General features: G+C 40.2%; 1 protein-coding gene across 2 annotated transcripts in view; it reads left to right on the forward strand.

Annotated features, from left to right (window-relative positions):
• MEOX2 (mesenchyme homeobox 2) overlaps nt 1-21,839 on the forward strand; it is an 87,261-nt gene extending 65,422 nt beyond the window's left edge. For both annotated transcript variants that reach the window (XM_056800570.1, XM_001363866.4), the window contains one exon: nt 20,522-21,839. In XM_056800570.1, the coding sequence (XP_056656548.1) occupies nt 20,522-20,746 (225 nt within the window). In that variant the 3' untranslated portion in view covers nt 20,747-21,839. The remainder of the gene's footprint in view (nt 1-20,521) is intronic.
• The last annotated feature ends 5,701 nt before the right edge of the window (nt 21,840-27,540 follow it).

The raw sequence follows: 27,540 nt of genomic DNA on the forward strand, positions 1-27,540 counted from the left end.
GTTCTCAGCATGAAATGCATTGTGGTGGGGAGTTGGACTGGGAAGCAGAATGGGAAAATGAAAGCATTTCCTAGCTCTCCTGTCCAAAATCAGGTTTTGGGTAGACTTGGAGATAGTCTGAGTGAGCACAGAGACATATATTGGCCTGGAATAAGTCCACATAGCTAGCTTACCAAAACAAAACCATTCATTTGTACCTCAATTTCTTCTTTTGTAAAATGGGAGTCAGTGGTTTCCATGCCACAAGGAATGATAGGAAAGTAGCCCAGATAATGGATGGTAAATGGCTATCCAGGTGGCACAGTGGATAGAATGATGATTTTGGAGTCAGGAAGACTTGTATTCAAATCTGGCCAAAAAATTTTATTGGTTATGTGATCATTGCCTCAGTTTCCTCATCTGTGAAATGAGTTAGAGAAGGAAATGGCAAATCACTCCATTATCTCTGCTAAGAAGTGTGACCCACATGAGGTCACAAAGAGTCAAACATTAATGAAAATGTCTGAACAACAAGAACAATTTAGAAAGACCCATGCTTCTGAGAATGTCATATAGCAACAAGTTCTTAGCTAATAAAAATAGAATTCAGAACAAAGCATTCATTATTTGAGAATCAGGGAATCTTTAAATTATTTACTATATTTAAATAATCTTTCTTTCCTGTGGTATTATGACAATATTACTATAGTATTAGAGTATTATAATATTATATGGTATTATGACTCTATCTATAGCAGATAACTATAATGAGCCTTTGTTCTTACCAGGCAGAATAGATAGAAAACATTTCCTTGACTGTGCCTAACCATTCTCAGGTCCCTTTGTTGATATTTTAAAACCCCTTCTACCTTCTGTCTTAGAACCAACACAGTGTATTGGTGCAGAAGAGTGGTGAGGGTGAGGAAATGGGGTGGGGAGTGACTTTCCCATGGTCACACAGCTAGAAAGTGTCTGGGGCCATATTTGAACCCAGGACATCTTGTCTCTAGACCTGCCTTTCAATCCACTTAGGCACGTAGCTGCCCACATTTTATTACCATTTAATCCTATGTCATGAGACTTACAAAGCCATATATGTGGGTGCACATACACACACATACACACAAATTTTGCCTCATTGGGGTAAAGACAATGATCTTGTGTTGTCTACCTCTAAAAACTTCTCTTCTCAGAATCCGAGTCTCCGAGTTGGCAAAGTCCACAAAGGCACTGAATCCATCCTATACCCAAAACAAACCCATGCTGCAATCCATCTAGCTGACCATCTCTAGTTTCTTCAGCTCACCTTCACAGGGCATAATCTCGAGTTCTTTCATCATCTCAGTTGTCTGCTACCATTTGAACTTGCTCAAGTTTATTAGTATCCTTACTAAAATGAGGCTCCTGGGGCTGAATACATATTGCAGATGAAGATTGACCAGCAAAAAGAACAGCAGAACCATCACCGCCTTTGTACTCTCATCCTGGCCTCTATTCCATTATTTTTAAACCCCTTATCTTCCATCTTGGTTACAGGGCAGAAGAACAGTAAAGATTAGGCAATGGGGGTTAAGTGATTTGCCCAGGATCACACAGCTAGAAAGAGTCTGAGGTCACATTTGAACCCAGGACCTCTTGTCTCTAGGCCTGGCTCTCTATCCACTGAGCCATCTAGTTGCACCCCTCTATTCTATTCTTAAAGTAGGAAGATGTAGCCCATGGGACTTAAAATCCTCAAGAATCTCCAGGTGTTCTTTTTCTTTCTCCCTACTCCCTTTCTCTCCTGGATATCATCTCCCAATTTTCCATTTTGTATTCTGACCTTTCCAGGTCTCTGATCATTTACCTTGAAAGAGAAAACAGATGCAGAATAAGACTTGGCGACTCTTCCTTCTCCCCACCATCTGTTTTTGCCATTTCACTCACCCCATATTTGATCTTCCCTTTGCCTCCTCCTGTGAGACTGGATTCTCATTTTTGTCTTTGCCCATGTGCGCTTCCTTTGTGGAGGGCCTCCCCTACACTTGGAGGTTTACTCACAGGGTGTGGCCACCCACACATGTTCAATAAATATCATCTCCTCATCTTCTGGCTTTCCACTTAAAGCTATATATTGGAGGCAACTTTTAGGTGGCTCTGTTCATCCATAGTTTATTCTTCATCACTGTTGCTCCCATTGCTAAGAAAGGCAGGTCCATCCAACCTGTGCCTGACTATCCTTTATGTCCTCTTTGGACGTCATCCTCCCTCCTTCACCCCGTGACCTAGCCAAAAGCAGCATGACCCGCCATCTTTAGGATTTTGCAATGGCTGCCCTGCATGTCCACACTGTAACTCCCACCTTCCTGCTACCTCCAAGAATCCTGCTCTTCCTGTAAGATGAATCTCAAGCTTTTTCTGCAGGAAGCTTCCTTGATTGCACTAACTACCATCCACCTTTTCTAATTACTTTGTATTTAGCTATTGGGACTTATTCATATTGCCTGGCACAGAGTAGACACAATAAATGTTTACTGACTGATTTGAAAATATATTATACATAGATTATTTTTACATTTTTAATTTTAATATAGAATATATAATAAAATATATAACATAATATGTATAATGTAGAATATATTTATTATCAATATACAATAAAATGTAATATATTAATATAGAATATATTAATATAATATAAACTCTATTATTAATATATAGTAAAATTTAAAATATCTGACATATAGGACCCTGTGTGTGTATATATACACACATATATAAATATATATGTATTCATATTATATGCCTATATGTTATATATATATATATAGAGAGAGAGAGAGAGAGGAGGGGGGGATGTGTACTCATCTCCTCCATTAATAGGTAAGCTCTTGGGGAGTAAGGATGCTTTTCATCCATTTCCCTGGCATCCCCAGCACTAGCACAGGGCCCGGCACTCACTCTAGTTGCTACATCAGTATTGTCAGTGGGTTGTCTAGAGCCTTTAAGCCTTGTGTGGTACATGTGGCAGTGCTTAGGCCCTGGATTCAGAGTGGTATCTACATCAGGCACTCATGAATCTGCCTGCTGGAGCCCCCAGAGTGCTGGCTCCAAGAGCACTGGGGTTTTCAGCCCTTGGGCACGGCACTGGATTCTCCTCTCCAAGACGATCAGTTATACACAAGGTAGGATCTCGTGTCTTGGATGTATTGATAGAGCTCTGGAGGGCCGGGTCCTCTCCCTTTACTGTAATCTCCCTCTTCTCCCATGTGAGTCTGCAGTCCCCATGGGCACTTACTCAGCCGAGCGGAATACTCTGTGCTCTGCACCCGCCATCTGCATGCATCATTTTTATTTCTGAGTGAGAAGAGGGGAAAAAGAGAGAGAAGAGGGAAGGCACGTCAAGGGCCTGGTCTGATGTCTCTGATCTGCACAGGAAGTGTGTCCACTTCTTATTTCACACATGGGGGAAATCTCTCATTTGGGCCCTGCCTCTCGTTCCGTTTTAAGGATCAAGGGATGCCAGCCCTGGCCCCTTGCCAGGAATGAAGTCAGAGGCCAGAGCCTGGTTGACTAGAGAAAGCCCATAACTGTAGGCCTACATCTGTCATGATCTAGTCCGTTTCCTCTAGGCAGGGAGGCAGCTTTTTGTCTTTGTGGTGGCCTTAGAGATGTTTGTCTGAGGCTTCTGAAGCCAGTTTGGGCCTGTGGGACTCCCTATTGCTTACCTTATTAAGAAATGTTTTTTGATGATCTTGAATTCTTTGGAGTCAGCTTCATCTTTTGTTAGATGGTATTATTGACTAAGAAAGGCCTCTGTGAAGAGGAAGGGGAATTGGGGGCCTGAAGGGGATGGACTTTTTCCTCCCTAAATTCTCCTCTTCTTTCCTCCATTCCCAGATGTCCTTAGTCCTTACTTTCATCTTCTAATAGAATTTTACATGACTAGAACATGGAAGTTCTGAAGGTGGGATATAATGGGCAGAGTACTGAAAGCCTCTGCTCCATGACCTACTGCCTATAGAATCTTGAACAAGTGACTTTCCTTCCCTGCCTCAGTTTCCTTGTCTGTAAAATGAGAGGATTCAACTACATAGCCTCTGAAGTACATTTCATCTTTAAATCCATGGTTCAATCTGACTCACAGAGAAAATTTTAAAATCTAGATTCCTAATTGAAACTCCATTTTTGCCCTGCTCCTTGGCTAGTCATGGTGAAGCATTTGCCAAGGAAATAGAGAATACTAAGAACAAAGTGCTTAACAGACACTGTTTCCATAGACCCTTACAATAACCTTGGGAGCTAGAGATTGCAGGAATTTTGGCGGCTTTGTGCAAGAAGGATGGGAATGAAGGAAAGACCAGAGAAAGGGACATAAGAGACTGTGAAATCATTCCAGCCCTAATTCAGCACTTAGCACAGTGCCTGGGACATAGTCCATTCTTAATGAGTGTTTGCTGATTGATTAAATCTAATTTGAATTATGTTTCTGCCTTTTTCCAGTTCTTTGAAACTTGATTATCAAATATTGGGGAGAGGATTGATACTTAATTTATCTCTTCATAGAACCAAAGATCTAAGACTAGAAAGCCTTAGAGATCCAGACTAGTACCCTTCTTTTACACATTGGTGAACTGAGGCCCAGAGAGGTTAGACCATTGCCCATGGTCACAAAGGCAACTATGTGGCAGAGTGGGATTTGAACCTTACTCTTCTGTCTCCAAATCTATAGCTCCTTCTACTGTACCACATGACTATATCTGCAATTTTAAAAAATTTCTGGTCCTCATGAATTAAAATTCTAATCCTAAGAGAAAAGAAGCAAGTTTTCATTGTTTTATGAATTTTTTTGTTGTTGTTGCTGAGTCTCTTCACTTTTATGTGGATGGATCCTCAGAGACAATCTTCTTTTGTCCTGGGCATATGTTGGGAGCCTTCCTAGTTTGGAAGGACCTTCTAGGGTTTGCATTCCCTCCTCCAGATTAGTTTTCAGGAATTCAGGGTCACTTACACCCAAGAAGACAGAGGAGTTGGATGTCTAGTCCAGTTATTTGTAAACAGATAACAATGTTGGATCCAGGTCAACTCTGACAGAATTATTTGAATTTTCTTAATAGAGCATACCTTCTGACTGGAGGCATTATAAAGGTCTTTCTTTCTTTCTTTCTTTCTTCCTTTCTTTCTTTCTTTCTTTCTTTCTTTCTTTCTTTCTTTCTTTCTTTCTTTCTTTCTTTCTTTCTTTCTTTCTTTCTTTCTTTCTTTCTTTCTTTCTTTCTTTCTTTCTTTCTTTCTTTCTTTCTTTCTTTCTTTCTTTCTTTCTTTCTTTCTTTCTTTCTTTCTTTCTTTCTTTCTTTCTTTCTTTCTTTCTTTCTTTCTTTCTTTCTTTCTTTCTTTCTTTCTTTCTTTCTTTCTTTCTTTCTTTCTTTCTTTCTTTCTTTCTTTCTTTCTTTCTTTCTTTCTTTCTTTCTTTCTTTCTTCTTCTCTCTCTCTCTTTCCTTCCTTCCTTCCTTCCTTCCTTCCTTCCTTCCTTCCTTCCTTCCTTCCTTCCTTCCTTCCTTCCTTCCTTCCTTCCTTCCTTCCTTCCTTCCTTCCTTCCTTCCTTCCTTCCTTCCTTCCTTCCTTCCTTCCTTCCTTCCTTCCTTCCTTCCTTCCTTCCTTCCTTCCTTCCTTCCTTCCTTCCTTCCTTCCTTCCTTCCTTCCTTCCTTCCTTCCTTCCTTCCTTCCTTCCTTCCTTCCTTCCTTCCTTCCTTCCTTCCTTCCTTCCTTCCTTCCTTCCTTCCTTCCCTCCTTTAATAAGCCCCTCAGATTTCCTTCCCTCCTTTAATAAGCCCCTCAGATTTTAGGTTATTCCAGCTTTGTCCATAGGTCTTACAGAAAGACATTTTGTGTGGAAAACAAGAGGCTCTGAAATCAAGGGGAGACTTTCAAAGATTTATAATCTCACCTTCCTCCTCTGAGTGGAGGAGGGTTGATAGTGTGGACTCATGACATTCCAAGGTCCTATCCCACAGAACTCATTCTATGGTTTCCCTTTGAGGCAACAGATCCTCATTGTCATTGGTAGATGGCCTTAGAGCTCTTCAAAGATCTAGTTTCTGGTTCCATCTATTCCTTGCTATGTGCAAAGCTGATAGACTCCCTCTTGGTTTAGAGTCTGCTCAGATAGAGCCAGAACACACTCACCAAGTCATCATGTCTTGCTGTGCAATGAAGAGAGGAAGCAGCTGCATTGGGGTAGAAAAGGTGTGGCCAAGTGCCAGTTTTATAGGGTTGAGATACCCAATATAGAAAGGACGAGAGGTCTTTCCACCTCACAAGATTTTTTCCTTCCTTTTCTCACCAAGCTAATCAAAGGAGCAATGTGGCAGCCTCATAAACCAGCTTGGGTTACCGGAATAAACAGTCATGGCATGTAGCCTCTGCCAACACAACTGGAAAAATCCCACCTAGTCAGATCATTTTCCATTAATGGAAATGAGAGGGCTTAGATTGTATAGTTTCCTCATAAATCACCATGTGGCCACAAGCCAACTGGTTGCAAAATATCCATCCATTTTTGGATGACATACATGGAATGATTTATTTTTGTCCCGACTAAATGGTGGTTTTCTCCTTTGGCTACTATAGAGTAAACTCTCCAGCTTGAGGGGGCCTGTATATAAAGTCACAAGGCCATGTACTTTGGGCTCTTTAGCAGGGAAGCTGTTTCCTTGGTCATATATGATTAATGTGTGATATGTTTGTGTCACTGGGTGCCTAGTAAAAGCTTGTGAAATGGAATTGAGTCAAACTGTGCAGAGGATCATGGGCATAGAGCTGGAAATGAGATGGAATGAATTTAGGATTATTGCTGACCTAGGCCTGGCATGGGCCTTATTGACCATCTTGTCCTCCTCTGTTGTTACAGATGAAAACTCTAAGACCCAGAGAGGTGAAGGGTCACCCTCAGGGTCACCTAGCAAGTAGGTGTTGGAGGCAGGATTTAAAACCAGGTGTTGCACACTCAAAATTGTGTATATTGACTTTTCATACTACTATCTCTCTCTCACACACACACACACACACACACACACACACCAGCCTAGTATGATATCATTGAGAGTGTCCCTAAAAGGAAAGAATTATATGCCCTGAAAGCCAACCCCAGTTTTTCCTTTTTGCATTAAGCTCCTGTTATATGATACTCTCCTGTCATTCACAGGGACTTCAGTATTAGGAGGGGAGAAAGTTCAGGAAAGTTTCCAAGTTGCAGCAGAGGCTCTTCTGGACCACATGCATGCAAACACACATATATTGAACACATATATATATATAAATATTAATTAAAAGATTAAGGTATAGTATAGATATAGAACATACATATATGGGCAGTACATATAATGAGTATATATAATTTGTATGTTCATATATAGATCTGATGGATGTATGAGTATGTGAACATATGAGTATGTGAACCTGCATACAGCTATACATGAATATATACACTGTGTGTCTACACAAATGTGTGACCTTGGTCAATTCACTTAACCCCTGAGTGCTTTTGTCCAGTGTTGTCAAACATGTTCCTTTTCACAGTATGCCTAGTGTACCTGAACCACATTAAAATATGAATGAGAACTATTTAATAAAACAAATAAAAATCAAATATAAATAATCTTTAATCGTGGCTTTGGATTCTTATATACAATTGTGCAGCCCCCATTTCTGTTTGAGTTTGATATCACTGCTGGAGCCAACTACACGTTTCAGAGAATTAGATGACCTATATTGGTGAAGGGAATTCTATATAACAAAGAAATTACCAGTCCATTCCATAGTTATCTATCTATGCATCTGCATCTCTCTACCTCTCTGTCTCTCCCTAGTTCTCTATCTCAGTCACTCCATTTCTATATTTTCATTCTACTTTAATCTGTATCTCTATCATTTTTCTTTCTGTTTATTTGTCTATTCATATATCCATCACTCTCTCTTATACTCATCTTTCTAACATTCTATCTCCCTATCTATCCATATGTATGTAGACATAGACTATAAATATACAGGCTGCTGAAATATTGAGTTACATTCAGGCTACTTCTTTAATTTCTGGTTGCTCTATTTGGAAACAATATATAAAGTCAGACCTAAGAATAGAAATACATTGGCCCACAGATATATCACACTACACATGTTAAAGCATATTCATTTTCTAAAAATGTTTATATTCTTCATTTCATAGATGTACAAGTAATCAAGTGTATTTCTCTGTATGATCACACATGTGTGCATTGTATGGCTCTGATATATACATATATGTGTTTTTATATATACAGACATTTCATAATTATAGTGACATGCAGTTGAAGACAGTCATTCCTTAAGAGAGATAATGTGTTCTAGAATAATATCCATAAAGTACATTTATATTGGGTAGAGTGTATAATATTACCCATGACATCAATGATAAGATCAGAGTGTTTTCTATTTTGGAAATCTCTTCAGTCCTATATGTAGTAAAACCACATGCTTAAGATATTGTTAGGCTTTTTATGTATAATTCAAGGAAAACATTAGCTTTGGTTTTAGAACTATTCCTCTATAACACCAAACTATTAAAATTATCCCTAGACATGAATTGCAGTACTTCCTCAGTAACAATCATTCTCAACCCACCAAAATACCCCAAGTGACAATATGAACCAGATCCACACACTGAGGCTTTATATAGATTGCTCCCAAACATGGGAACTAGTAAATATTGAAGTAGACTGAATGTAACTCAATATTTCAACAGCCTTAAGACATGTTCACACTTCATACTTCACACTCTAGGCAATTCTTGGGCAGTTTTCCCTTTTTTCCTGTCCCTGCAACTTGTTTCTCAAGTCATAAGTTACAGTAAGTGAGGGAAATACTTTGTGGATGAAGATGAGAGTGAAGACAATCATTACTGGTTATCTGACTCTTTTCAGTCTCTTTCATACATTAATCAATTTATCTTAATAACCAAAGGTAGAAGAAGGTGACATAAAATGTTCAAGTCCCATTTGACTAAGAAGACTTGCACCCAGAAAATAAAGGGCCAACCAATTAGACAGCAGTGGCCCATGTTGTCTATTTGTTCATTTAACTGTTGGTCATTATCCTCTTTGGGGACTGTTAGCACCTCACAGGTCCATTTGCAAGAGATCAGAGACACTGGAGGGGAAGGAGAGTGTAGTATTTCAGTGAGCAATAGGGCAGATGAGATATCAGGGGGAAGAGGATGGTTATATTATTATATTATATTATATTATATTATATTATATTATATTATATTATATTATATTATATTATATTATATTATATTATATTATATTATATTATATTATATTATATTATATTATATTATATTATATTATATTATATTATATTATATTATATTATATTATATTATATTATAATATAATATTATAATATTATATTATTATCATATATCCTATTATATTATGTTATGTTATATTGTGTTATATTATATCATATCATATCACATCACATCACATCATATCATGTATATATTATATTATATTATATTATATTATATTATATTATATTATATTATATTATATTATATTATATTATATTATATTATATTATATTATATTATATTATTAATTATATTATAATTATTAATTTTGTTAAATAACTATTAACTCAAATTTGAATGGGTTTCCTGTCATTCACTCATTCAACCATCCATCCTTTAAAATGAGTAATTCTTGGAGAGCCAACTATTTAACTTTTTAAAAATAATTTTACATAAACAATGACAAGTTTAATTTGAGAATTGTTCTGGAGTCATTCTGGATCAATCTGCTGACAGACATGCATTCTTTCCTAGCATTTGTAGTTGAAATCCCCTTTAGTTAAAAGTGTGTAGTGATTCTAATGTTTTCATTTTTCCCTTATTTTCTCCTACAATGACAAAAGGATAGCAAATTCCAGAGACAGCCCAAAAGCAAAGAGTACACCATATGATAGAAATTATAGCCTCGGGGCTAGAAATAGAGGCAGAATGAGGAGCAATCCTGAGGACTGTAAGCATGGTAACATGGAAGGCATCAAGGTCAACTTGAACTTCAATCTGCTTCCTTTCCTTTAGCACACCCTCTGCTCACCCATTGTTGCCCAGGTCCGATGAGTAATATCAAGTATATGTCTGGAGAGAGAATAAAATGGCTCCTCAGTTACTTTGTCATAAAGCTCTTTGGAGCTTGACAAGACACGTACTGTGTTCGAGTTGCCTTGCCTATGAGTAGCTCATACCCAGTGTGGAAGGAGCAGAAGGAAGAGATCCTCTGTTTCCTTGGAAGCTAGCGATTGCATTGACCCCTAATTGCAGTGATGTGAACTCCAGAGGACTTCAAGCAGAAGCTGTTGTAGATAAGTTTCCTTTTTAGGTGTGGGGGGCTCTTCTTGGCTTCAGAGCTTCCTTTCCAGGTCAGCTGTCTTGGTCTCCAGGAATCCTTCTCTGCTTCCTCCCTTATCAATGTTCTCTCCCTCCTCCAACCACCTTACATTTGCTGATCTTTGTCACAGTTGATGGATGACTAGCCTTAGAGCCAGGAAGACCTGGAACCTAGCTTGGCTCAGTGACTCAGAAGAGGTCACCCCTACTCAGCCTCTCTAAAGCACAGGCCTGATCTTGTCACCTCCACTCATCCCCATTGGCTAAGTGCCAGAGTCTCCCTATCACCACTAGGATCAAATACACAATCCTCCATTTGTCCTCTTTGAGGGCAGGCCTGGCTTTGCCTTTATTCTGGTCTGCACGATGTTCATTGACATACCTATTCTTTCATTCCTCTAGGCAAGTAGTGTTGACCTGCATTGGCAGAAGGAGTTTCCTCACCAGGGAGTTCCTTGGACCAATGAAATAATTAATTATAACAACAGCATTTAAATAGCAGTTACTGTATGCTAGACACCATGCTAAGTGCCTTACAATTATTATCTCATTCGATTTGAAATCACGACAGTCCTGGGAAGGAGGTGCTGTTGTTTTACTCATTTTACAAATGAGGAAACCAAGGCAGACAGGGCTGAACTGACTTGCCCAGGGTGCACAGCTAGTAAATGTCTGAGGCTGGCAATAAACTCAGGTCTTCTTGATTTTGGGCCCTGCACTCTCTCCACTAAGCTAGGTACCACCTAGTGGCTTCCTCTTTAAAGGAGCATATTGGAGGGGAGAGGAATCCAGGAACTGGATATGGAGGTGGACTTTGATTAGGAGCAGCTGCTTAGGAGTTGTGTGGCCCTGGGCAAGTCACCTCACCCTCATGGACTTCATTTCCCTCATCTATATATTCAGGGCACAAATCTCTAGCTTCTAGCTTGTAGGCTTTTGGAAGGCTGCAGTCTCCTACCTTGGACAACTTTGATCGCTCTATAGAAAGGGGAGGGCAAGAGCTGCTGTTTCTCCTGTCTGCATTTCTAGAGCCCAGGGCAGGCCTGTGGGTCCAGCAGCGACTTCATCAAAGTGTATTGGTCAACTGGCCAGTCAACTCCAAATCGAGCCAAACATTTTCTCACTGAATTAGCAGTAGTTGTGTCCCCAGTCCATGGTGCTGAGTGCACAGGATCAATCCTCTGGGGCTGATTGGTGGTAGTAGTACTAGTAGTAGTGATGGTGGTAGTAGTGGTAGCAGTAGGAGTAATAGCAGTAGCAGCAACAGTAGGAGCAGCACTAGTAGTGGTGGCGGTGGTGGTAGTAATAGCAGTAGTTGCAGGTGGTGAAGGCATTTGAGCTGGGTCTTTAAGGAAGAAAAAGAGTGTAATCCAGACATGGGGGATGTCTAGTGAAAAGGCAGGAAGAGATTTTGAACTGTACACAGGACAGTAGAGATTCCATTTGGGGACTGCATTTTAAATGACTTACTAGAACATGGTTAATTTTACCATGTTGCAGAGATTATTTATTCCATCATAGTTTCCCCTTTGTTAATGTTTATGTGAAAGGAGTGACATCATTTCTTCTTCCTATATAAATCATGTAAAGAAATCATCCATGGCAAGCTTCTCTCAGCAGCTTGGTTTCCAAGGAGATGTTCAATACCGGGTCAGCTAGCCCTTAACCAATTGAAGCAACAGCCTCGTCATCAGCTCCAGGGATGTGAATGCAAAATAGTCATTGACTAAGGAAAGGGAAGTCAGGTGGTGTGCCAATAAGCAGATGTTCTGAGTCGAGCCAGTCATCCTTGGGGATATTAAAATAATGACTGAGAATAGACAAATCGGTTGGATCTGGAAAGGAGGCAAGCAGAGTGGTGTCGTGTCAAAAGGTTTCTGCTATTGGCTGGATGTTGGGCTTCAGGAAAGACCTTCTTCCTGTCTGGGCCTCCGTTTTATCATTTGTAGAATGGAGATTTCCAAAAGATCCTCAAGGCTCCTGTTTTCTGATTCTAGCCTCTGTTTTCCATGTTAAATCAAATCAGCAAACATGATGACATTTACTCTGAGCCAGATACTGTGCCAGTTTCTGGGAATAAAAAAGAAAAAGTGGCCTCTGTCCTCAAAGAGCTCCCAGTCTAAAGGGAGAGACCCCATGGGGATAGAGATGGACATGCAAGAGTACATGGTCATGTAGAGTCAATGGGAGGACATTTCAGAAGGAAGCCACTGGCATTCCAGAGGTCTGGCAAAGGTCTCTTGTAGAAGGTAGGACTTGTGTTGAGACTTGAAGGAAGCTAGGGTGATTAGGATGGGGATGTGAGGGAGAGAATTCCAGGCATGAGATCGAGCCTGTGAAAATGCTCAGGAAGATGGGGATCATCTTGTTTGAGAACAGTAAGGTGGCCAACATTGTTGAATCCTAGAGAGCATGGAGGGCAGTAAAGTGTAAAAAGGCTTCAAATACAGAGGGGTCAGATCCCAACTGAGTCTGAAGGTCAGACAAATGATTCTGTGTTTGATCCTTGCCATTCCTCCTTTGTTTTTGAAGAGGATCAATGACATTGGGGTCCAGAGTCACCAAAGTCCAGTGGCAAAACAAATGTTAGGACAACCGGTGATGCCCAGGGATGCCATTTCAGTGTCTGACCAAGCTCTAAGCATTCCACAGTCCTCGTTTCAGCTCCCTTCATGGCTATTGGAAGGAATTGTCCTTATATCTCCATTCTGGAAGGTGATGTCTTCATCAGCTTGGGGCAGACATTCCCCTAATTCACACATGGGTTTGATGCCTCTTAGTTATCCTCAGCCTAGTTTAGTTTGTCAGCCAAGGTGATTGTACCAGGGTGTGGCTGCTGATGCACATGCTATAGCTTTTCTGATCCACAGGTGAGAACTAGGTGGCAGGTGGATACCAAGGAAGAAAGCTCTGAAATGGGCTTGGCAAGTATTACTCCTCCTTCAACACCCATTTCATCCTAAAGCCTAGAGGGAGCCACTGGAATTTATTGACACTGACATAGTTAGACATTTGGTTTAGCTGAGAGGAGGGTGGACTGGAGTGCAGAGATTTGAGGCAAGCTGGCCCTTGGGAGGCTATTTAAATATTCCAGGTGGTAGATAACGAGGACCTGTACCAGGATTGTGCAGTGCCAAGGAGAGAATGGGATGTGTATAAGAGGTGCTGCAAAGGCAGAATTGGTGAATTAGCAATGGATTGGATATTGGGGGACAAGAAAAAGTGAAAAGTGGAACATGACGTCGAGGTTTTGAGCCTCACAGAGTGGGAGGATTGAGGGGAAGAGTTGAAGGGAAGTTACAAAAAGGTTGGTCATTGGTGGAAGGTGATGAGTCTAGTTTCTGATAGGTTGAACTTCATGATGCCTCTGGGACATCCCGGATGAATTGTCCACACTGCACAGATGGAGGTGCAGACTTGGGGGTAAAGAGAGGGATTAGAGTTGAAAATGAAGACCTGGGAAGCATTTGTAGGAAGAGAATAATTGGATCCATGGAGGCTGATGAAATTACCACGTGAAATAATATATATATATATATATATATATATATATATAGAGAGAGAGAGAGAGAGAGAGAAAAGAAGTCCCAGGATGGAGCCCTAAGGGACACATATATGCAGTAATCAGGAATGATCCAGGTGAAGACCCCCCCACCCCCCAAAAAAAGAAAACAGCCTGGGGAACAGTCAGAGAGGTCAAAAGAAAACCAGCAAAGAATGCAGACACAGAAACTTGGAAGAGAACATAAAGGTGACATCAGTATACCTTGGACCACAATTGGGACAGGGACCTTCTGTCATTGTTTGCTATGCAGAGAGAATAATTAAAAAGTTAGGGATACTGCTGTAGAGCAACAAGCAATAACTGGCATCTGAAAGAAAATGTCTTTTCTTCTGATTCCTGTGAGTTGGCCAGATCTTGTCTGCACACTTTGAAAGAACAACAAACTCTCAAAATCTTCCCTTCGCTGTTGTCCTCTGGGCAGAGCTTGAGAAAGAAAACTCTAACCCTATTTATTGCAGATGGAGACCTTTCACTCCTGCTGGCTTTGAGAATAACAACAGCCTTCAAATGGAATGGAACTGGCTTTCAAGGCATGAAATGTGCCGATTTTAATTTTACACTCAATTACCACTCATCTGTTAAGTGACTCCTTTGTGCCAGCCACAGTGCTAGAATCTGGGGTTACAAAGACACAAAATGAGAGTCCTTGCCTTCAGGGGGCTTCTCTCTTATAGGGCTATGTGGGATGCTGGACCATACAAATCCTATCTTCTGTTTCAGGAAGTTGGAGGGCCTCTAGCAGAGTCTGGGAGACAGAAGGTCCAAATGAGGGGGGATAAATGCAGCAACCCTAAGTCACCAACTAAATATGTCCTAGAAGAGAGCCAGAAGGGACTGGAGAAAGCATCCCAGAACAGCTGTATCAATTTTCAGATTCTATGAGGAAGACATTTCCGTGGCCATCTCTTTCAACCTGGAACTGACTGTCACCTAGCCAATGGTGCTGCCTTTGCTGGAAGGCCTCCAGAAGGGACAACTGCCAGCCTGGCAGATGGTCTGTTCTACTTTGGGCCCCCTAGAGTCCTAAATGTGGGGCTGGAAGGGTGCTCAGAAACCATCTAGTCCAGCTCCCTTTTTTTATAGATGAAGAAAACTGAGACCCAAGGGTGAAACTGAGGCAACAAAATATGCTCATTGTCCAGTGCTAGGAGCTTGACTTAAAACATAACGAAATTAAGTAATTGTCCAATTCTAGGAACTTGGGATTTTAAAAAATAATAATGAATAGTTCTTTCCCTAAGAAGTGTACATGAGATAATATTTGTAAAGTACTTAGTATAGCCTCTAGCACATAGTAGGCACCTAATAAACACGTATTGCTTCTTCCCTTTATAAGGGACTAGGATTGGGGATGGGGATAAGAGTAGTCAATAAACAATCATACACAAATAAGAAGATCAAAAGCAACTTCAAGGAGGAAGTAGTAATCCCTGGTAGAGATCTAATCAAAGCCTCCCATTTGACAGAGGAGGAAGAGAAGGAAAAAAGCTTTGCTCTAAGTCCCACAAATATTTAGGAGGCAAACCCGCAGTCACTTCATTTCCAGTTCAGTGCCCTTACTTTCCTACAGCCTTCAGTATTTGTGCTTGCTAAGTAAGACATGGAAGTATCTTTCCAAAGGGCTAAAGTCTATTTTGTCCAACATCCTCCATTCCATGAGTATCCTGCATACACACTGAGTCTTTGGCTGAAGACTGTGTTGTGACATCATTTAACACTAACACAAGTGAACATCATCATCGTCATTTGTTGTGGATGGTTCTTTGTATGGAATAGCTAGAGAACCACCCTCCCTCCCATTCCTGGGTTCTTTCCCTTTCTCCCTTCCTTCCTCCCATTTACTGCCACATTTCAACAAAGGCCTTCAAGTCCATGCGTTTGTGATCCTCACAAAGGACAATATGAGCCATTAATTGAGATGAAGTTGAAATTCAGGAGTCTTCCCATTTCCTCCCTGTTTCTCCCACATGCTAGGCTCAAGTTTCCACACCTCTTTTTTCCTTCCCTGTTATTCACTCTTCACGAATGCCAAAGCAAGTTCATTTTTCAGATATTTGTATCTGATCCCTGGAGGAAATTCTGCTCGAAAAGTCTTTCTCATGTTCTAGTCACTAGATAAACATCCAGCGGGTTTCAGCCTCATATTTTTGGATACCAGCTGCGGGCAGAGAGCCTTTTCTTGAGTTTGTTAAACCATTAATGAAAATGGACAAACCATTCTACAGGAAGTATGCTGTGATGGAATGGGGCCTTTTTTTGGTGAAATCACCACTGTAGTCAACTACTTCTTTAAAAAGGGATGGGCCATTTTGCAGACGGATATAATCCACATAGGAGGAAAAAAGGAAATGAGTGTAGATTTTAAAAATGAAAAATATAAATTGTGGCTTGGCTAGTCAGTTCCTCACATATTCCTGCCAAGATCCCACTGACTTAATTGAAAGGACTTTCTTTCAGACCTGAGTGTTGGTGAGGACGGTGTTTTCTATGTTCACCTCCTCTGGGATTGCTATGTAGAAAATGCCCCCATGAGGATTCTGGGAAACCCAGATGTCTCCCTCTTATAAATGTGGAAATGGACACTGAGAAATAGGAACATTTGCTTAAGTTTCCATGGAAAGACTGAAGTGGAGCCAAGAGTAAAACCCTTTTCCAGCAAAAAAAAAAAAATCCAAGACAACATAAAATGCCATTTGAAGAACATAATTAAATTGGATCTAGTTTTCCCATTATCTAAGAGATAGATGAAAGAAGCAGGCAACTCCAGTCCTCCCTCCCCCCCCTCTCTACCTCTCTTCCTCTCTCTCTCTCTCTCTCTCTCTCTCTCTCTCTCTCTCTCTCTCTCTCTCTCTCTCTCTCTTTCTCTGTGTGTCTCTGTCTCTGTCTCTCTGCCTCTCTGTCTCTCTCTCTGTCTCTCTCCCTCTCCCTCCCTCTCTCTCTCTCTCTCTCTCTCTCTCTCTCTCTCTCTCTCTCTCTGTCTGTCTGTCTGTCTGTCTCTCTCTCTCTCTCTCTCTCTCTCTCTCTCTCTCTCCCTCTCTCTCTCTCTCTCTCTCTCTCTCTCTCTCTCTCTCTCTCTCTCTCTCTCTGTCTGTCTCTCTCTCTCTCTCTCTCTCTCTCACACACACACACACACACACACACACACACACACACACATACACACACACAGATCCTGCTTTTCTTTTTATCCTCAGTGCCTGATACAAACCCAGATTAAATGCTTCCTTCTGGGTCTTTTGCTACACATTTTTGAGGGAAACTAAAAGCGCCGTGTTGTTGTGTGTAGTTATTATAAGAAGGTCATGGTCTGGAAGTTTGGTGCTAAGATCTGATGAGCAAGGGTAGCAGAAGAAAATCCTAAGGAAGGGGCTCTGGTTCATGAGACTGGGCAGATCTAAGGAGTCCTTCTGGCTAGAAGCCATTTATGTGACAATTGAATCCACTCATCTTTGGGCCTGTTTAGTGTTTACTGATGGGAGGACTTAAAATACTGTTTAGTTTCCCATGCTTCATGGAATTCCCAATTGGTATGATCCAAGTGCACATGCAAAATTACATGTGTGTATGTGTGTGTGTGTGTGTACATATAATATAGTAGGGAAACTCATGTTCATAGCCCAAGGAGTGGCTACACACAGTATTAGATAAATATATTTGATGGTCTGGAGTTTGGTCTATAATTGTATTAATGTGGGGAATTCCTGGTATGAAAACTCCCCTGAGTGATGTAGGTAAAGTCTAGTGGGAAGAAGCATGGTGGCTCAGGACCGGTCTTGGAATTAGGAAGAAGAACAAGAATCAAGGCTTGGCCTTGTTGCATTCTGAAGGTCACACCAATTGGGAATTCCATGAATCATAGGAAGACAAGCAGTGTTTTAAGCCCTCCCATCAATAACACTGACAAAAAGGAAATATTGTTGAGTGTGTTGTCATAGGAGCTGAGTTTGTATTCTTCTCCCTTCCCTTTATGTCTTGTGACAATGGATAAGATATTTATTTCTCTACGCCTTCATTTCCACATGTATAAAATGAGGAGCTTGGATTTGATTGCCCAGACCTAGGCAAGGGGTAGAATATTCAAGGGTTGGGCTCAAGCCTTTGGACACTGGGTAGTGTCTTTCCTGCACATGATACTACCTCATCCTATGACTTCTGTACAGGAGTATAAACCTCCCTTGATTGTATTGTTATTGCAGGTTAGTGCCCTCCATAACTTCTATGATCTAGGGGTGTTCACCTTTTGGCTGTTCTTCCCACAAAACTCTCCATTTCTGGATGCCGTGTGTTTTCCCTGACTATCCTCCCATGCCTGGAATTGTCTCGCTCCTCATTTTCCCTCCAGACTTTCCAGGCTACCTTAAAAGTCTAAAGTCAGCTAAAGTCTCCTATTCTTCAAGAATCCTTTCTGAATCCCCCTTAATCTCTCTGTGCCTTCCCTCTATTGATTATCCCCCATTTGGGCCCAATGTATATCTTGTATGGCCCTAGTTGTTTTCAGGTTACTTTTCTAGTTGGGTGGTGAGCTCCTCAATGGCAGGGACTGTCTTTGACTTTCTTAGTAGCCACAGTGCTAAAGGCAATACTGTTGTAAGCCCTGCAGATAACACAGAGCATTCTAAGGACTGACTGCTGCTCTCAAGCAGCCCAGTCTCTCTGAGGAGACAAATACATGGAAAGTTAGCTAAAGGCTATAAAATATGGAAAATCTGTTCTACCTGGGAAACAGAGGCAATGAATGAGCTCTGGAGGGGGTCGCCGAATAAAAACCATGTGTTATTATTATATTGTCTTCCTTGAACTCAGTAGAATTTGTCCTAATAAATTCTGGTGTCATTTCTGTCTCATTAATTACAAAGTAAATTCCAGGGTGGGTTCGACCTGATCTCCTTGGTACCCACATTGCTAGATATAACCCATGGTGGAAGGTCAGTAAGATTTGCCTGGGCAGTTCTAGGGGGTCTCATGTTCCCTTTCTCTGTAGCCTAAAGGAGTTGGGTTTCTAGCATAAGGCCCAATGCCTAATATCTAGTAGTTGCTGCAGAGGTGATTTTTAGCAGAGCTAACATTGTGGGCTTTGTGACCACCCACTAATGGCATCATTGTACCCCATCTTACAAGCATCCATGTGAGGAATCTATAGAACACAAAAGCTACAACCATTGACAATCTGGACCCCATGGCAGATCTAATATAGCACTCTTTCCTTTACCTACTGAACCTCAGCTTAGCAGACATCCCTGCATGAGCCTCAAAGCCTTTCGGCTGGTCTAAAGAATTGCAGGAGGATGCAATTTTATTTCTATCTTTTGACTTAAAAAATGGTTGATATTTTTATATTACCCCCTCCTAGATAGCCACCCTGCCAACAGAGTGAAAAAGGAAAAAAAATACTGCAGATCCAAAAAATTAGACTACAAATATCTCACATCATAGACTGAGTTCTAGGACTATCATCCCCCCAAAGAAATAGGAGGGCATACTTTCACTTGGCCTCCCGAGGCTAAATTTGGCCATCCTACTCTTTCACTGTGTTCAGTTTTAGGTTTATTCTTTTTTATCTTTCTATTCCATTGCTGGAGCTGTCATAGATATTATTTTTCCAGTTGTGCTTGCTCCGTTTTTCAGTATTCTCTCTCTATATATATATATTCTCATCATCTCCATGCCAATCATATTCATTATTTTTATACTGTGGTCATATTCCATTGAATTCATGTGTCCTAACTTGTTTAACCATTTCCCAGTCAACTACTGTTGACTTTTCTTGGAGTTCTTTGTTACTACGAAACATACTGCTATAAATATTAATTTTTCGTGCACGTGAGGATTTTATTTTCATCAATGACCACTGGGGTATAGGCTGGTAGTGGGATCTCTATGTCTGAAGAGACAGGCATTTCAGCCATTTTGTTCACATAATTCCAAATTGATTTCCAGAATGCCTGGAGGATTTCACAGATCTACCTGCAGTGCTTAAGTGTGCCTGTTTCTCCAACCATGTCTCCAGCATTAACTTTTCCCATTTTCTGGCTTGCTTGACAATTTGTAGGATGTAAGGTGAAACCATAGGGATTTTTCTATTTCCATTTCTTTTTAATATTAGTTATGTATTCTTTCACATGGCTCTTAATAGTTTACAATTCATTTTCATCTTAAGTATCAGACTTATTTCTAGATATAGTTGATGCAAAGGTTTTTTCCCCCTCAGTGGCTTCCTTTCTTATTCTAGTTTAATTATTTTTGTTCATACAAAACTTTTTTGATTTGATGTAATCAAAATTATTTCCTTTTTCTTTTGCTAATAACTGTTTGCTTATGACTCCATCTCTCTTCCTCTTCCTCCAGCCCTAGCTAATAAAAGGTATCTGTGTTTTCTGCCTTCTAGGGTTTTCTGTCTCTTTATTTAATGGAAATATCTTAAATATTCATGTGTTGAATCCATTTACAATGTGTAGTGGCGTATGCACACATCTTAACAATTTACCTTTTTTGACTTAAGAATATAATTTTTGGGCTTAACTTTTTTCTCCTCTCCCCCACTCTCTTTTTTTTTCTATTTTTTTTTCAAGGTGAAAGTCTGGTTCCAAAACAGAAGGATGAAATGGAAGCGGGTTAAAGGAGGCCAGCAAGGAGCTGCAGCCCGGGAAAAGGAACTGGTGAATGTGAAAAAGGGGACCCTGCTGCCTTCAGAGCTCTCCGGCATTGGGGCCACTGGCCTCCAACACACAGGGGACTCGTTAGCCAATGATGACAGCCATGATAGCGACCACAGCTCGGAGCATGCTCACTTATGATACCGAGCGCGGGATGTGCCGAGCGAGCGCTGTTCTCAGGAAAGAAACGCTAGCATGGCGAGCCTTACTTACCCAGACACGGTTTACAGAGGGAGAAGACAATGGCCATGAGCATTGGCTTTATGAGAGTCAGCCTTCTCCTGCCTGCACCTCTTGAGTTTTAGAGGGCTGACAACAAGTGCCACTTCTCTCCGAGGGGCCTCCACGGTGATGATGCTGAAGATGGACTTGCTTGGAACATTCCGCACTCGTTGGCCATGCCTTGGACAATGGGCAGGTCTTTGCTTAGCTTGCACTGAAAAATAAATTGCTATGGAGAGCAAAATAGGAGACATTTTATCCTGAACAGTCCCAGGGCCCCAAATCACTGTTTATTGGATAAGAAATGTATTTTAACTCTGTATATATTTACCTTATGGCATTTTCCTGTCTTCACTAACTTTCGCAAAGCACTCATATTAGCTGATGGCAATAGACACTCCTAATGACAATGTTCATCTTGTCTCCCTGTCTGTTTTCTTGCTCCAAAGACAGAGCGTACACACTAACTTCGTGTTCCTTCCAATAAAGGAAGATGGAGTAGAAGAAATGGATAGAACACACCCTTCTTTGTACCACAGACAAAACAAATCTTCTGTTGCATTTACTATCAACTGCTGCTAATAGGGTATTATAGACCTTACCTAGCTCCTCAATTCTTCCTATCTTATAGCTTGAAAAAAAATTTTTTTAAGGATCATAAAAGTCAGTGATCTTTCAGAAAGAGCTTTGCATGCCAACTATTGCCCAAGTCATCTCGATAAAATACTAGAAAATATTAGGGATTGCTTCTAGGAGGGGGACAGGCCAGTTCACCAGCAGGAGTTTTATAATTGGTGTTTTTGATTATGATGTTGAATGGCACCAGGTAAATTGTAAGGCAAAGTTGGTAATTGGTAACTCCAAAACTGTCTCCAGCTTAAGTTTGTCTTAATAAAACTACACAATGTTTTTGTTTTCATATGTATGTGTACATATAGAACACCGAAGCCTTAACAGAAGACATGACTGTAATTTGTAAAAAAAAGTTTAATAAATGATCCTTTTAAAATAATGACATTTTGGTGATTTCCTAAGAATATATGAAAACCTCATGTCAGTTGTTGGGCAGGTAGAAAAACCCTTTTCTTCTAGGATGGAGCCAGCTAAACCAATGCCTGTAAACTGAGCTTTTCTTCTAGGATGAACCTGTTCCATCTTACCTTGATTTACTTCAGAAATTTACATTTCAAAGTAGAAAAAAAAGGTAAATGAAGGCTTAGCCAAAAACATTGATTGCACATTTCAATATTTTCTATGGTCCTATGAATTCTATAGGTTTAGGTAGGCTTTACTTCAATAAAAAAGAAAGTCTATGAGAAATATGTCATTGGATTTTTCAGATAGTGTGATACAGAATATAACTTAATTTTAATTTTTTAATCAATGGAAAACTAAACTAAGTGTCAGTATTAAATGGAGTGGATTTCAGGAGATAATTCTGTAGGGAAAAAATATATATTCTGCCATCCCACAGAAGTCATCAAGATTGCCATATCTCCAGCTAGGGAAGTAGAACATAGATGTCAGGAAGAGTAATGAATTCATTGATTCCATGTCACATTCATCCTATTTGCTTATGGCTACTTAATGAATGTTTTACTTTGCATGATGACTTTTTATTAATTGGCTTTTCCTGAGAAAACACTGTAGGTAAGGCAAAAAAAAGAATGGGAAATCCCAGAAATGTAATGAAAGACCCAACCTTTCTAAGGGCATGAAGTACAGAACAGGTGTTGGTCTTCACTAATGGAGATTATTCCTTACCATGAGTTCTCTCTGCTGATAAATATCATAGATCTAGGAAAAATACAATATAATACAACAAAACAATACACCAGGAGGGAGAAAGGATAATCATAAAATGCAGAAAATCTTCAGATTTTTCTTTGTTCCAATGGTACTTATTCACTATGAACCTGAAGAAATATGTTCCCCCCCCCTGCCCCATATTAAGCCTATTTGCCAGTAGAGATATGTCATTATTAACAGAACTATAGAACTTAAGAGATGGAAAAAAACTCAAAGAATAATTAAGTTCCACAAAGGATCTGAGCAGGGATTGCAGTTAAAGTATCTCCAAGTACTAATCCATCTCTCATTTGAAAGCCACCAGGGAAATGGCTTCCTCTACCTCCTTTTCAACTTGGAGTAGCTCTAACAACTAGGAATTCTATTTTTTTCTTCTATTGAGTAGAAATCATACTTGTTGCAACTCCCACTCATTTGGTCCTTGTTCTCCTCCACCCAATCCCAAGGTCATGGCTAGGCAGAATGAATCTAATTGTTCTTGTATCTTGGCATCCTTTATGATACTTGAAACAAATCCTTGGCCTCCTTTAAGACTTCTATTCTGTGGATTCACCATTGTCAGTTGCTCCAACAGCTTGGTTTTCTGTCCTCTCAGCATCCTTACCTGGATATATGCTAATTTGCCAGTATTCTTCCTAAGATGTGGCACTGCTTAGAGCTGAACACAAAACTCTAGATATTGCTTGGCTAGTGAGAATGTTATCTCTTTTCATCTCAATATCATGCCATGGTAATAAAATACAAGATCATTGCCTGCCATGACATATTTCTCGGTTATTTTGAGCTTTCAACTCACAAAACTCCCAGGTTGTTGTTTTTAACCTCAAATACATTCTAGACAGCTACCGTTTATTTTTGTGCTGTCAGTGTTTTGAGCCCTTATGTAAAACTTTACATTTATTTTGTCAAATTCTCTCTTTTTCCATTTAATTCTCACTGGTTGAAAAGATATCTGAGCCTGATTTGCCCTTCCAACTCCATGTCATCCAAGCATTTTATAAGCATGCTATATATGATTTCATCTCAGTGATAAAAATGTTAAAAGTCCAAAGGAAAAGGCAGTCATGGTACTCTCCAGTAGGAATCTTATTCCAAGTTGCCATTGTTCCATTGCTAATCTATATGTCCAGTCATTTGTACTAAATGCCATTGTGCTAAATCTCCCCATCTAGTTAACAGATGCCACGGAAATATTGTCATATGCTTTGCTAAATTCCAAGTATAGCTTTTTTTTAATCTAGTTACCTCATTCAAAAAGAAAATGAAGAGAAATCTGAAATGGCTTTTTTCTTAAACTTAGAATCTTCCATCTTAAAATCAATACTAAGTATTGGTTCCAAGGCAGAAAAATAGAAAGGGCTTGGCATTCAGGATTAAGTGACTTGCCCAGGGTCACATAGCAAGGAGATGTTTGAGGCCAGATTGGAACCTAGGACATCCTGTCTCTAGGCCTACCTCTCAATCCACTGAGCAACCTAATTGCCCCCAAAATGATTTCTTCTTTTTTTTTTAAACCCTTACCTTCCATCTTGGAGTCAATCCTGTGTATTGGCTCCAAGGCAGAAGAGTGGTAAGGGCTAGGCAATGGGGGTCAAGTGACTTGCCCAGGGTCACACAGCTGGGAAGTGTCTGAGGCCAGATTTGAACCTAGGACTTCCTGTCTCTAGGCCTGGCTCTCAACCCACTGAGCCATCCAGCTGCCCCCCAAAATGATTTATTCTTAATGAACCCTTGGTAACTATTAATGACCATCTTTTCTCTTTCTAAATATGAAAACATCATCTCTTTAATAATCTATTCTTTAATGTTGACAGCAGCTAAAATAAAACTCCATCATCTCTAATGTGGAGCATCCATCATTTTTCCTTGTTTAACAGTCCAACAGGACAATCCATTTGTCTTTAGTTCTGCAGTACTTAACCTGTTCATCAGATTTCCATGATCACTGACTGCAGCTTAGCAATCACATCCATCAGTTCTTTCAGTAAATATGCTGCTGTATAGTTCACCCAAGCCTTATAACTTGAATCACTGGGGCTATAAACAAAACAAAACAAAACAAAACAAAACAAAACAAAAACAACGTTCTTACTGCTGCTCACCTTGGCTTTCAACTCTTTATTAATTTGATTTATTTAGTCTTAGTAAATTCAATAATTCCATTTGGAAGATAAAACAGAAGCCAACATAAAAACTGAGTAGTTCTGCCTCCCATTCGTGTTCATCCTGGCACACTTTTCCTTTTCTTTCTCAGGTACCCATTATAGCTTCCACCTTCATTTTCTTGTATACATACCTTTTAAACACTGGAATTAGTCTGTACTAATTTAGACCACTCTAGTTTTTATTTCATTTGAATCTGTTTCACTTGTCATCAACATTTCCTTCTTAAAAGCATATCTTCCCTTTTTGGATGACTGCCCTGGTAAAAATTTTGGCCATGAGCTCTTTCCTATTGCTCCTCTAAATTCTTTGAATTCTGCTTTCCCCAATTCTATGGCCTATGTCAGTCATTGCCTCAATTCCCCTTTCATCCAGTTCTGTGTCACCATTGGGATGCCTCTCTAGTCAAGTTCTTCAGAACTTCAACTCATATTAGAATATTATCATCTATGACTGGCATGATCAACTAAAACATCCATTGGTGCTGATGACACCTCCATGGGTGGGTGGAGAAGGACAGCAATCCAAAGTAATCTTGACAAGTCTGGGAAGTGGTAGGATGTAAATAGGTTTGAGTATAATAGGGACAAGTGAAGGGTAATTCAATTGGGCAGGAAAATAATTTCCAGAAATCCAAGACAGGGAAGGAATGTCTTTGAGTGAATGTGGAAGAAACACTCTAAGTGCTGTAGTCCACCATAATTTAAATAGGAATCAGAAATATAGTCCAGTCATTGAAACAGCAAGAGTGATTCAGAATACTTGGAACTGAGCATAGCATGAAGGACCCAGACGTGGTGTGTAGTGAGGGCCAGCTTATTGTCCAAGGCGTGTGCCCTCTGGGGGCCACAACTGGCACAGGATGAAGTGAAATTAGAGAGGATTCAAAGAAAGCCATAAAAATGACAAGGAGAGATGCAGGTGAGAGCCACAAGATTGGTTTGACCTGGGAAAATGGAATCAGAGGAAAGACTTGTAGCTGTGTCCATCTTTAGAGTCTGGTTGAAATAATTGGGTACATGACAGGGAGGCCCTTCTTTCCGGAGAGAAAAGGATAGGAGGCCAAACTCCCAAACTACTATGCTGAAAGGGACTTCCATTCATTCATGCTCTTGGTAGTTTTCAAAGCCCTCACCAATATTTTACCATTCACCCTCCCCCAACAATTCTGTTGAGGAGATAGTTTTATTTCCTTATTTATCAATGAGGAAACACTGGTCCAGAGAGGCTAGTTAAATTGTCCTGGGTAAAACAGCTAGTAAATATTTAAGGCAGGATGGGAACTTGACTTTTCTTGACTTGGACTAGTTCTCTGTCCAGTGTACCACACTGCCCTCCTATTACAAAAAACATTTTAAAATAATTTCCTAAATACAAGAATTGTGAGTCACTGGAACACTTAAAAAGAATGGCAACAGATCATCCTTCTCTAGGATATATCAAAAATATTTTGTTACTTTTCTGGAGTGTGCAAGTGCCAAACTGCCCAGAATCCAAAGAGTTGGTCTGATAGCATCTCTAGGTCCTGGCCAGAAGAGAGATTATCTTCCTGGCAGCTAAGATACTGGTGTACTTCCCAAGTGGGTTCAAAGACAATCCTTAACAATGAGCTAGAACCCTTTCCTCTGAGCTGAGTTTCGGATGAGCCTGGTTTCTTAATGTGTCATTCTCATTTTGTGTCATGCTGTAATTCTAACCCCTGCTCTGTTGTTCTATGGAAATTCACAGGATAAGAAATTGGCTCTGGTCCTCACTCCTAACTGAGCATGGATGCCTCTTGCTCTGTAAGTAGCCTGGGTGTTTGGTTAGGGAGATTTTCCCAGCTGGGTTGGGAAACAGGAACCCTGCCACATGGTTTTCACAATCATCCCACACATTTCCAGATCTTTGGCAACATGGACCCAGACATCTTTGACCTCTCATTGGCTTGAACTACTCTGCATTGATTACTTTTCTTCTCTGGGAGTCATGTAGGGGGCCCAAGATTGGGGGTGAGTTTTCTCCATGGAACTCAATTTCCCAAAGACAAAAATGTGAAAAGATAAATTAGTGGATGATTTTTAAAGCTCTCTGAGGATTTCTCAAGAATGTCAGACAAGACAGGTAGAGAATGGAAGGAAAAACTAAGCACTGACAGTAACTTTGCCATTTTTCTATATAACATGGATTTGGAGAATACATATTGGCTTTAGAGTCAGAAGGACCCAGGTTCGAAGCTCTTTCCCTTGTAACATTAGTCTTATGTCTATGGACAATTTACTTAAGCTCTCCAAGATGCAGTTTGTTTGTCTATAATATGGAGATAATACCCAACCCATAGGAATACTGTGAGACTCAAATGAGATCACACACACACACACACACACACACACACACACAGATCACATGAACTTTAAAGTCTTATATGTGTGTTATTCTTTTCACATTATTATCAGCATTTAAATTTACTGAAGAGTAAGTAAGAGAAACTGTGGTGCCAGAAGGAATGAATGAAAAATCGTGCATTTTTGTGCTTACCATGTGAAAAATCTGGCCAAAGTGCTCAGGGTACGAACAGAAAGAGGGAGACAATTCCTTTCCGCCAGGAGCCCACAATCTAATTGGGGAGATAATGTAAAAAAAAGTGTGAGGGCAGGATTCTTGGTTAGTGGTTGAGCCAATGAGTCAAACAATAAGCATTTTTTAAAGCCATATTTGGTGCCAGCCCGCAGCAGAGCAGAGAGCGGTCAGGGAGGCAGTAA

This window comes from Monodelphis domestica, chromosome 5, assembly GCF_027887165.1.
Source record: "Monodelphis domestica isolate mMonDom1 chromosome 5, mMonDom1.pri, whole genome shotgun sequence".
In the NCBI taxonomy this organism is placed as follows: Eukaryota; Metazoa; Chordata; class Mammalia; order Didelphimorphia; family Didelphidae; genus Monodelphis; species Monodelphis domestica.